The sequence below is a fragment of the Microtus pennsylvanicus genome, chromosome 4, assembly GCF_037038515.1.
Source record: "Microtus pennsylvanicus isolate mMicPen1 chromosome 4, mMicPen1.hap1, whole genome shotgun sequence".
Lineage (NCBI taxonomy): Eukaryota > Metazoa > Chordata > Mammalia > Rodentia > Cricetidae > Microtus > Microtus pennsylvanicus.
In genome coordinates, this window is record NC_134582.1 from 16,296,909 (window position 1) to 16,308,989 (window position 12,081).

Consider the following 12,081-nt stretch of genomic DNA (forward strand, 5'->3'; position numbering starts at 1 on the left):
GAAAGTTACTAAGACGGTAACTGAGCATGAAAGATGATAGGTAGTAAGAGATAGTATAAGGAGACACGTCAGTGGAGAAGATGGTGTCCATGGTGATGCATAGACAGTGAGGAAGGAAAGAGGGAAGGGACTGTGCCCCAAGAGGATGAAAATGCCCTGGCCAGAAACAGAAGGCAGAAAGGACAGCAGTTGAGCTTGGGATGTGTGATTCTAGAAATGCCTGTGTTTTGTCCATGTGGAAAAATCTCTAAAGCACAAATTCAAACGACAGCAAAAAGCTATCTATATGTCTTGGGTTGCTCAGCATAGATGCTGCAGCTAAGCCACGGGACTAAATGACAGTGTGTGTGCATAAAATGGGAAGGGTTCAGAATAGAACGCTGAGAAAACCAACATGAAATATTTAGGAAGGAGACTAAAATGAGAGACCAAAAAGTTTAGGAAGCCACTGAGAAGAGCAAATGTCATACTTCTCTCTTCTCTTTTTCAAAGCTGTGTGTATGCATGCCTTCTCCAGTTCTGTCTAGTGCTGATGTCATTGTGGGTCTCAACCTGCCTTGAATTTAACTGAAGAAGCCAGGGCATACACAAGGGAGGAGTCAGGGAGTACATTTTAGCCTTTGTATAATAGTTGCTTTACTGCCTCCACCGGAAATGAATATTCTCATTTTCTCTTCCCACTTCCTGAGTTTCTCCTTTGTCCTTCTTTTAGTCCCCCAATAATTTTCTTCTTCCTCATGATTCACGCACTCACCTGTGGGAGAGTCTCACCCCAAAGGGTGTGGTAAAAAGAGTACATCAACCCTTCTATTTTTGAGCTGTGGCTTCCTTTGCTTGCTCACAGAAGTTCTCATTCTCAGCCTAATGATGTGCCTGCTTTTCCTTTGTGCACAGGCAAGAAAACTGGAAAAATCTAGCATGATTAATAAAAACCCAAAGAAACATATTGGGGTTCAACCTGAAGGTCAGAAAAACAAAACAGGAAGCCACTGGCTCTTAACTCTACCTCAGTCTGAAATGGTGATCCTCTCTCAAGAAATCTCAGAATGAGACTGTCTGAGAGCTGTCTCATTGCATCTTATATTCCTCTCTAGGTTTGGGATTATAGGCATACACCACTGTCTAGTTTCTATGGCAAACTAGTGTGACTACTGGGATCAAAGGTGTATGTCACCACTGCCTGGTCTATAAGGGGCTGTTTTACTCTCTGATCTTCATACAAGCTTTATTTATTAAAATACAAATGAAATATTACTGCATTTCCTCTTTTGTCTAAAATAAAAAAGAAGGCTATAACCAATATAAGAAAAAAATATATACAATATATAGGCAATAAATACATCAGTAATATCTAGTTCATTTGCATCTGACAAATCCAGAGAAAATACTCTATATTTTTATAACTCAGTCAGGAGAGCATGAAACTCTTAATCTCAGGGTTGTAGGTTCGAGACCCACATTGGGCACCATTTGTAGATGAAAGTTTCTGCCCCTCCTGGTCCTGTGGCTGGCTATTCATTCCCAAAGGAAAACACAGAGGCTTATATTAATTACAAACTGTTTGGCCTATTAACTCAGGCTTATTATTAACTAAGACTTAATTATTGACTATGTTTAGCCATGTGACTTGGAACTTTTTCTCAGAAAGGCATTCTTATCTTGCTTCTTCTGTATCTGGCTGGTGATTGCATCCCTGTCTTTCCTCTTCTCAGAATTCTCTTAGTGTGGTTGGCCCACCTAGACTTCCTGCCTGAGTACTGGCCAATCAGCATTTTATTTATTGGTTTAACAATACGAATGACAAATCTTTACAGTGTACAAAAGCATTATCCCACAGCAGTGTCCCTTTTTTTCTTTTTCAAACAAAACCTTGAATCTAATTTTCTTTAACTTTTTCCTGACCATTGTCCATAACATCTATAACCTATTTTTTCAGAATATGGGTGTAGTTTTCTAGGCTATTTTCTGTTGATTGTGGGTGCTGGTAATCTTATGTGGATGCAAAGAAAGTTTAAGATTGTGGTCAAATCCTGACTGGAGTGTTCCATGAGGCAGGATCATCTTAGCCAACAGCCTTGAAACTGTTCTGAATGCAGAACTCAGAAGAAACTGAAATAGAGGTGCTCTGAAATATTGGATCATCTGGGCTATTCATTCCCGTTGGAGATTTGTCAGGGGGGTCTTCCTTGATCAAACCTTATTTCTTTTTAACCAAGAAAGAATCCACAACCTCTCAGTCCTCTGGAAACAAAAGCAAAATCTCTTCTCCAAAGTAACATATCTTCTGACTTAAAATTTGAAGTCAAGGCATTTTCAAAATATATAGTTGGATTAATCCAGCAGCATTTATAATAAAATGTCTTTTAGCAGCTGTTGCTCCTTCCTCAACAGCCAAACAATTCAAAGACAACACAATAACATGCAGTATTGATACTCTCTGTGTATTTTCCATCTTTATGTGAATTTTTATTTTTCTTACTCTATTTCTTTTATTTAAAATTTTTTTATTTTTTTGAGACAGAGTTTCTCTGTGTATCGTTGGCTGTCCTGGAACTCACTCTGTAGACCAGGTTGTCCTGGAACTCACAGAGATCTGCCTGCCTCTGCCTCCCAAGTGTTGGGATTAAAAGTGTGTACCACCTATTTCTTTTTTAAAGAACTTTTCCTATTCTTTTTCTTTTTTCTCTCAAGCCTACTTATATTTTTAAACACACTGTAAACCATATAGAGGTTTGTTTATTTGGGGTTATTTTTTTGCCTGAATTTGTCTTTATATCTCTATCTTTTTCTGAACACATGAGTCAAATCTGCTAAGCAACATGACTAGGATTAAAACTGTGACTTTGGCAGTTGACTTCACCACATTCCTTAGCTTTCTGAGCGTCTAGCTTCATGGTGGAGGTACTGGTGGGAGTCATGTCTATTGCCACAACTCTGTGGATTTTCAAGGTCATTACCACTACCAAGAAGCATGCCTTTGACTGCTCATTAACACCATTTAAGTGTTTGGTGGCAAGGTCTCTTTAAAGAGCTGCAAGTTTTTTTGCAGCTAAAGCTGAGCCAGAGAGCCTTTCTTAAAGGAGCAGTGCCTTGGCTTGCCTCTAACAAACATAGCCCACTGGAGAAATAAGATGGTTACCAAGAAACTACACATGACTCTGTTCTTATCTGTCTAGAATCCTTATATTTAAGCTTTCTCAGGCTTTATGTGTAAATTCTTGCCAAACATTTGGTCATCATTTGTAAATTGCAATTTCCTTCCCACCTGGTCCACATAATCACACAGAAACTATACTAATTATAACACTGTTTGACCAATGGCTCAGGCATATTCCTAGATAGCTCTTGCATCTTAAATTAACCCATTTATACTAATCTATGTATCTCCATGAGGTTGTGGTTTACCGATAATGTTCTGACATCTTTCTCCTTCGGCAAGTACATGCTATCTTTTCAACTCTACCTACTCTTTTCCTGTCTATCTATCTATCTATCTATCTATCTATCTATCTATCTATCTATCTATCTATCTATCTAAACTCTGTATGGATTTCCCACCTAGCTTTACTCTGCTAAGTCACTGACTAAAACAGCTTTATTCATCAACCAATAAAAGCAACATATATATATATATATATATATATATATATATATATATATATATATCCCACATCAGAAAAGTCTAAGTTAAAGTCCACTATAAATAGGCTAAGATTTTAATTGTGACCCAAAGGAGGCCATCAGTCAAAAAAGAAAAAGATTCCAAGAGGCCAGAGTGGCAAGTTAGTAACCAAATAGAATTCTCTAACAGTGCCATGGCCCCACAGAACCTGAAAGGGGTCTTAAAAAAACAATCTGCAAGGAGATACCCTCTCCCTGCCCTAAAGCCATCTTCTGGCCTAGTCTCACATGTCCATAGAGTAAGGAAAGGGGTTGCCGTGGAGACAGCATGGATGTCTGGGAAACTGTTATTGGTCCTGCGAGTATGAGTTTGTAATCTGAGAACCAGTCACTGTGCTTTGTTGGCAGGTTCCGGAGTCTCACCACTGCCTTTTTCAGAGATGCCATGGGCTTCCTGCTAATGTTTGACCTCACCAGTCAACAGAGCTTTCTGAATGTCAGGAACTGGATGAGTAAGTGGGCTTAGTGATATTCATGGATGGCTGGTTTGGAACTTTGCAACTCTATTTGCTTGCCTGCCTTGTGGGAGCGCAGTCACAGATTAACTCTGAGAAGATGAGTGGAGTATGTCCTGTGTCACCTTCAGAGGGGTGTTGTGTCAGTAAGCAACATGGGTTGGAATTCTGTTTTCCTTGGACACTTTCCTTAGAGGCAGCCCTAAAGTTTTCAGTATTGTAGTGAAGCAGACATTAATTACATTTTCCCAGTAAGTCTCGAGAATTTTTACAAGGTAAAAGATAGCATGCATGGTGTTAGATTCGAAGAGGCAAGACAGAGAGAACATTTACAGTGTTTTCCTGGGAGGCGACACCAGCACCCAGAGACGCTCAAGGGTGAAAGTGCAAGCCAAACTCGTAATGCTTCAAGGAAGAGGTGGCCATGTTGACAAGGCATGGTGCAGGGACCACACAGCTCTCACAAGGGGAATGAGTAGGATGCTCAATCAGTGAAAGGCTTGCTGTCCTTGCATGAGGACCTCTGTTCAATCCCCAGACATGTGCAAAGGTGGGAATAGTGGTAGTATGCAGTTCTACTCACAGCGCTAGAGACGCGGAGATGGGAGTTTCTTCAGGGCTCCCTGGACAGCCACTAGATTCACAAAATCTCAAAGGTATCTCAAGAAACAAGTAGACAAATAACACCTGAAAAATAGAATGCCATTGAGTTTTGTCTATATTGCTACATTTCTACTTACAAACACATTATACACAATTAATAATGCAGCAAATACAGATAGGTAAAATTAATGATGCACTAAATATAGCAATGGGTAAAGTTTTTGTATGTGTTTTGAATGTAAATTCAGTAACCAGTTGCAGCCAATAGGGAAAATATCAACAAAGCCTGACTTTCTTAATTGCCTCTCCAAATTACTGTTTACCCTAGGATCTGTCTTTATTTCTTTTGAATGTTGTATGTCCTTATCCAAATTCTGGTACTATGATTAGATTCTGTTGAGACAAGGAACTAATAAGATTATTAGATTCTCTCGGAGAATGGTTTGTTTGTCATTTTTTAAGGCAGATGGTCCTCTCCCTCAAGTCTCCCGGAAGATATTGTTGGGATTTAAGATAATTAATTGGCATGTCTAATAACCTCTGAGTTTCTAACACTCAGATCATTGATACTGCAGGATAAATCTTCATGTGCCTCTTCCTGTCCTGGGTACATGACATATAGCAGGCCTTAATGAGGTGAAAGATACAGGTGGTCTCTCCCACCATTTCCTTCCCTCACTTCCTCCTTTCCTTCTCTTCTTTCCACTTCATGTTTTCATTTTTTCCTTTGTTTGTTTTCTCTATCTCCTATTCTCTCTCTCTGTCTCTCTCTCTCTCTGTCTCTCTCTGTCTCTCTCTGTCTCTGTCTCTCTCTCTCTCACACACACACACACACACACACACATGTTTGCCTCAAGAAAGAGAAAAAAAGATTTTATCTTAAATTTGTTTTTGCATGAATATTCGGTTTTTCAAGACCTGTTCATTCCATAGATCATCACTTTGATGTCAGGAGAGGGGACCAGAGCCGCCATCTAATGGAGCAAATGAACGTACATGAAAAACATGTTCTAGCATCTGCAAGTGAAAGGTTTAGATCCAGCCTGATATTTGCATCTGAGGAACCAATGACAGGAAGCCACTTGGGTCAGAGGGGTAAGCTCCCAGGTATAGGTGAGCATGTTTAGGTATTGGTTCAGGTGTTTCCTGTGTTCCATTCAGCATCACTATCCGAAACTTGTGAGGCATCAGGTTCCGTTTTATAGATATAGAAACTATGAGGAGAGATGACTGAGCTGATCAGCGAGGAGCAGCTGGGTTAGGAATCTGGAGTAGGAGCAGTACTTCGACATCATTTGCTCGTGACTAAATCACTGCTTTCATTTGCTTTTTTTTTTCTTTTAACCAAGGCCAACTACAAGCAAATGCGTACTGTGAAAACCCAGATATAGTATTAATCGGCAACAAGGCAGATCTACCAGACCAAAGGGAAGTCAACGAACGGCAAGCCCGGGAACTGGCTGAAAAATATGGGTAAGTCAATTTCACTGGGAACCATCTGACCTCGTACACGGGGGAAACAGAGCCATGATATAGACAGCTGAAGGAATCTCCTTGGATCAGAAAGAGCAGGGAATTAAAAAAGACTTCCCAGGCAGGGGAGATGGCTCACTAGGTAGAGTGGGGACCTCAGTTTGAATCCCTAGCACCCATATAATAGCTGGCTATGGTGGAATGGGCTGCAACCCCAGTCCTGGGAGAAGAAGTTCATTAGCCACCCAGTCTAGATAAATCAATGACTGCACTCACAAGCGAGCAAGCCTACACACACATACACACACACACACACACACACACACACACACACAGAGCCATACACACACACACACACACACACACACACACCTTCCAGAAGTCATATTAATAAGAACATCTAACATGTATTGAGTCTTTATCATGCATCTGCAATTGTTGCTAGACGTTGGCTCATTGTGCTCCTCATAGCCATGTGTAGGTGATACCGGAGTCACCACCTTTTGTATAAGAGGGGAGTCATAGAATGATTAAGCACTGGGTAGAAGACTAAGTAGCTACTAAGGAGCACAGCTTAAATTTAGTCCAAGGAATCTAGATCAAGGCTTATAATTGTAAACTATGGAGCTTACTGCCTCTCACTTAACAGTTCCTTAGGTGAGACAGGAACAGTATCTGATGCAGCCATCTTCCTAAGTAGACTTGGCTGGCAGCTGGAAACGAACTCAGACAAAAGCAGCCCGCGTACTCACAGGTGGCATGAATCTGTCAGTGACTATTAATCTTTAAGTGGTTGTATCATCGGCCAGAAAGAGCTCATTTGGATCGTTGAAGTTTTGATCTTCTTGATGCTGTTAATTCCAAATAAAAGCAGCTTACATTCCTATGAGTATTATATTCAATGTATGTGGCATTTTGAAACCAATTTCTAGGTGATTGGCCAGAGGGAAGTAAAATGGTAGCAGTGTTGCAGACCATGAAGTGGTCTTGGTGCTGCGGACCACCGGTTTAGGCATTTCTCCTCCTGGTTTTGTTTACTTCACTGTGTGAAAGCAGTGAGGATTCCTTGGCTTCAGCTTGCTGACTGCCTCCTCTAATGGTCTCCCGCACAGCATGAAAGAACTCACCAGGGTTTATTTAGTGAAAACAAGCCAGCAAACTAGCAAGCAAACAAGGTTTCCAACTTGACAACAAAAACTGACACTGAGATCTCTTTGCCAGCCTTGTATTGCATGGTATTCACTTGTGTGTTTAGTATCTCCTCTGATATCCTCATTAAAAAGAAAAATTCTCATTAAAATCTTGTGTAAGACTGCTTCCTCTTGAGAAGTCCCCTACAATGGCTGGGTGGTTCTCTTTTCCCTAGGTACCTCTCTTTCTGTTAACCCTCATGCTCAACTTAAATTTATGCCAAAATCCTTGTTCTTAAAGAACAAAACTTTAAAACGTAATTCCATCATTTCCCTGTATATAAACATAACCCGCTGAGTTTGTTTAGTGTTGTCTGTGTGTATATTAGAGGCAGCGGGGCTGACCTGTTGGAACTGGATAACCATATAGGGTACTCATCTCTGGGGAAGACTAATTCTTCCTCTCTTAGCAGTCCTTAATCAACTATCGCTCTTCATCTATGGGTGGGGCCCCTGCAATTTCCTGTCCACACTGACATTTCAAATGGTGCTGTCATTTCCCAGCTTTTATTTAGGTAGCCATATTGTTGAGGTATCATGGACATAGCTTCCCTGTCATTTCTAGGAGTCAGAATCTTGTAGCAGACTTCCTGGTCCTTAATTAACGTCATCTGTCGGACTGCAAAGATGGCTTAGTCATGAAGAACACTTGGCACTATCTCAAAGAACCGGTTTCGTTTTCAGCCTCCATGTCAGGTGGCTTATAACTACCTGTAACTCTAGCTTCAGGGCTTTTGACACCTTCTTCTGGCATCTTTAGGCATATGCACACACACACACACACACACACACACACACACATGTACATACATGGATAAAATCTTTTTAAAAATAAACCCCAAATCTGCTTTAAAATGTTTTGTATAAGAATATTACAATCTGCAGTATTCAAAAATATAATAAAGTTCACAATGTCACAATCTGGTGACTGTATTTATTGATGGTAACAATATTCTTGAAGAATGTGGAACTTCGGATAGTAATAAGACATAATAACCTTATGAAATGATACATTTGTTAATTAGTTAGAGTCATTCTCTCTATGATGCATATTTACCTCAAAATCACATGTTATATATGATTCATGTATATAATTTTACTGGTCAGTTTGAAAAATCTGTTTTTTTTTTTTGTTTCTCTATGTTAGCATACCATACTTTGAAACAAGCGCAGCAACAGGACAGAATGTAGAGAAGTCTGTGGAAACCCTTCTGGACTTAATAATGAAGAGAATGGAACAATGTGTAGAGAAGACACAGGTCCCGGACACTGTCAACGGTGGAAGTTCTGGAAAACTGGATGGGGAGAAGCCACCGGAAAAGAAATGTGCCTGCTAGGGACACTGCTAAAAACCTGTGATGAAGAGTGTGCCCAAGTAGTACATCCTGAAGTAATGCAGACCACAAAGTTGTTGAGTAGACCACGAGCAATGGCATGTCTTTCTCTTCCTCCCCCAATCTATTTTAATAACCCAGAATAATCACTAGTATTTAAAGAACCGTACTGTCCACCCGAGTCCCTTCCAAACAAAAGTGAAAAATTTCCTAAGGTGGTCTCACCATCATGAATGATTGGTTGTATTTTTGTAAAGAAGTTGTGTATATGAGAAGTATCGATGAGTTTTAAAATTAAGCACATATTACTATCAGCCTGGAGAAAGGACTAGGCTAACTAAAAAAAGAATATGAAAAGATGATTTTTGTTCGCTGCTACTTATATGGAGTCTGATTCATACTTCTATATTTGCACTGGGGAAAGACATATTCCTAAAAATGGACACCTAACAAAGAATTCCATGTGGCTTATTAATAAGACTACATTTACCCAGTAAGCTGCACTGGTAAGGTTGTGAGTGGGTGAACATTAGACTTACCGTAGGAAATTGTGTAATAATGCCGTTTTTATATTTTTCACAAATGACAGAAAGACAAGAATAGGACCATGGATGAAAAAGTATAAGAGACATTCCCTGGAGAAAAATGAAACATGTAAATATGGCAGTGGAATAGGTAAAATTAAATGGATCTTTGAGAAAAGTCTGAGAAAGTCACTTAGCCAAATTTCACTGAGGCAGATTAGAAGCTGGCATTACCAGCTGAGACTGGAAACACCTCTGAGGCTCCAATTCAAATGATTCCGACTTTTGGCGCCACTTCTCATGGTGCCCAAGATCACATTTTAGTTCTATTTTTCTATCAAATTCTTATAAGGCGTCACAAGAAAAAATAAATCATATTTATTGAATATACCTTAGAAATGTAGTCAAGAAAACTTAAGATTTAGTCTTAACGTTTCTAAATAAAAAAAAATTGTTGGTGGTAGAAAATAAAGAGTGGTTGTTAATTGTGAGTTTTGCTTCATTTCAAAGCAACTAGAAATTTTAAGTTGTATTTTCCCTCTTAACCACACTCACCCCTATGTCGAAGCAGTTACAGCAATGAATATATGTTTATGGATCAATAACTCCAAAATAATTATGGACCAGTAACTACAGTCGTCCTGAAGTTTCATGCCATCAGTCACCAGAAATTGGTGATGCCCCATTCTTTTTTATAATGTTTTTATGTTGTCAAGAGGAAAAATAACTAGAGTTGAGATGTACTTTAGAAAATAACAGGAATGGATCTGTGTTTCATCTCACTAAAACTATAGCCAGTGGCTTTATTTTTCCTTGAGGCTGTCTTTTCTTTTTGGAATTAACCACAGAATTATTTACCTTTGACTTATTCTTATCATTGTGAAAACTCATATTGTGTTAGTTTTAATTAATGTTAATTTGACGTATATATAAGCCAACCCTATCAAAGTGGTATTTAAATTTTTTAATCAATTTTACCAATAACAAAGACAAATTGCTTCGATGTTTCTGGGTTGTTTTTTTTGTTTTTTGAGTTTGCAGTTGGTGACAGGATAGTTTAAAACGTGTTTCAGTCTTAAGAGTTTGCATACTTTGCCTCCTTTAAAAAGTTACAAACATTGCAAAGTAAAGCCCAAGGGCCATCTTAAAACTCTTCCTGCTTACTTCCCTCTGTTGTCCAGTTTCAGAAACACCAACAGAGCCAAGGAGGTGGCAACATAAAATGTTTTTAAGATAAGTTAGGTCCAGAATTGTGCCACTAACCAACGCAACGTGGAAGCTTGTACGGGATTCACCCTTAGTGTGTTCTCAGTGCCAACAGCCCAACACCTCCAACCTCTTTGAGTGATTCTAGGTTAGTATTCCCTTCCATTCCCACTGTCTGGGATTTTCTTCTCAATCTCAATGTCTGGGCCGTGAAGGGAGAAAGCTACGTCTGCAGCATAAAGTGGAAAGAAACGCCCACAGCTGTGGCGAAATCTGATGAATGTCTTGATGTCAATATATCTATTTCTGATTTTGATTCAGATTGTGCCAGTATTTCCATACCAGGGAACGACTGAGTCATATAATGGTGAAGGAATTTCATCTTCCCATTGGATGGTTTCTGGCTGTGTTCTAGTTACATGATTGATTTGCTAATGCCCAGATTAGCAAGAGTCCATCATTGCCAGGATGGGTACTCTCTAGGACTTGCTATAAGAGCATCATGGATAACTGGAGCATGAAGCAGAGGGCAATGGTACCTATAAATATGGAAATGTGCCTGTAAGAGTGACAAGTATTGGGTAACAAACTCAAGAGGGCTGACATTTCAAACTGCCAACAATGAAAATAGTCTACTTATAAACCCTTAGTCTAGAAATACTTATGTCTGTAAACTTTGATGTCTGACCTTGAAATCTGTTTGACTATTGTTAGAAATTCCTTCTCCTATGATTTCCAGTTGCTAATTCAACAATTTCATTCTATAACTTCAAATCGACCTAGTGCCGTGAATATTCTGCTTTAGAGAAGTCCGTATTTTTTTTTTAATCTCACTACATGTTCGTTCAGCTGTTTCCTCCTCCTAATTACCTCCCAAATGCTTTTGGTGAACCACATTGTGTTTTGCAAGGTATACAGTGCACATGGTTCTTCTTTCTGATACAGAGCCCAAGTCTAGACTGTTTACACTGGCTGATGTTTACATTGCCCAAACTCAGTGCCTCAAATACCTCTGCGACCAGTTTCGTCTTCAACCACATAACTCCGTTTCTTTAATCTTAGGTCTCCGAAAGGCCTCACAGAGACAATAATATGGTGGAAAGCAAGCTGATACTGTCAGCAAAGAATGAAAGAAAATTGTTGGAATCTGGAGATTATTAATCCCTCCTCCTAACCTGTCCCCGATTAGACATTTCTTGAGAGCAACTGTAGATTTTTATAATGCTATTTTTAATGTAACACAAGAACGGGCTTTTGAAAAATACGCAAAATAGTGAAGAGAACATACTATTGGTTTGATTATCCTAACAAGTTGTTACTAGGTGGAGAAAGTCCTACGAGTTGGGATATGAACTTGGATCTCTCTGTAATACTTTCAAAATTCATAATTTACTACTTTAGACAATTTGCTATCAATTTACTGCAAAAAAAAACTCCACAAAAGCTAGCAGTTTCTAAAGTAATTATATGTCAATTTTTAACCAGATGGGACATTCTATGCATCAGTAGGTGATTTTGTTCTACTGTACAGAGATTACTTGCCAACCTGTACAGATAAGGTGAATGGTTAAGAGCTTAAGTCAATATGGTGTTGTCTTTTGTATCAAGAAAAGAA

At 39.2% G+C, this 12,081-nt stretch overlaps 1 protein-coding gene across 2 annotated transcripts in view; it reads left to right on the forward strand.

Annotated features, from left to right (window-relative positions):
* The window catches only part of Rab27b (RAB27B, member RAS oncogene family), a 141,207-nt gene extending 129,126 nt beyond the window's left edge, over positions 1-12,081 (forward strand). For both annotated transcript variants that reach the window (XM_075968352.1, XM_075968353.1), the window contains 3 exons: positions 4,030-4,133; positions 6,089-6,212; positions 8,550-12,081. In XM_075968352.1, the coding sequence (XP_075824467.1) occupies positions 4,030-4,133; positions 6,089-6,212; positions 8,550-8,739 (418 nt within the window). In that variant the 3' untranslated portion in view covers positions 8,740-12,081. The remainder of the gene's footprint in view (positions 1-4,029; positions 4,134-6,088; positions 6,213-8,549) is intronic.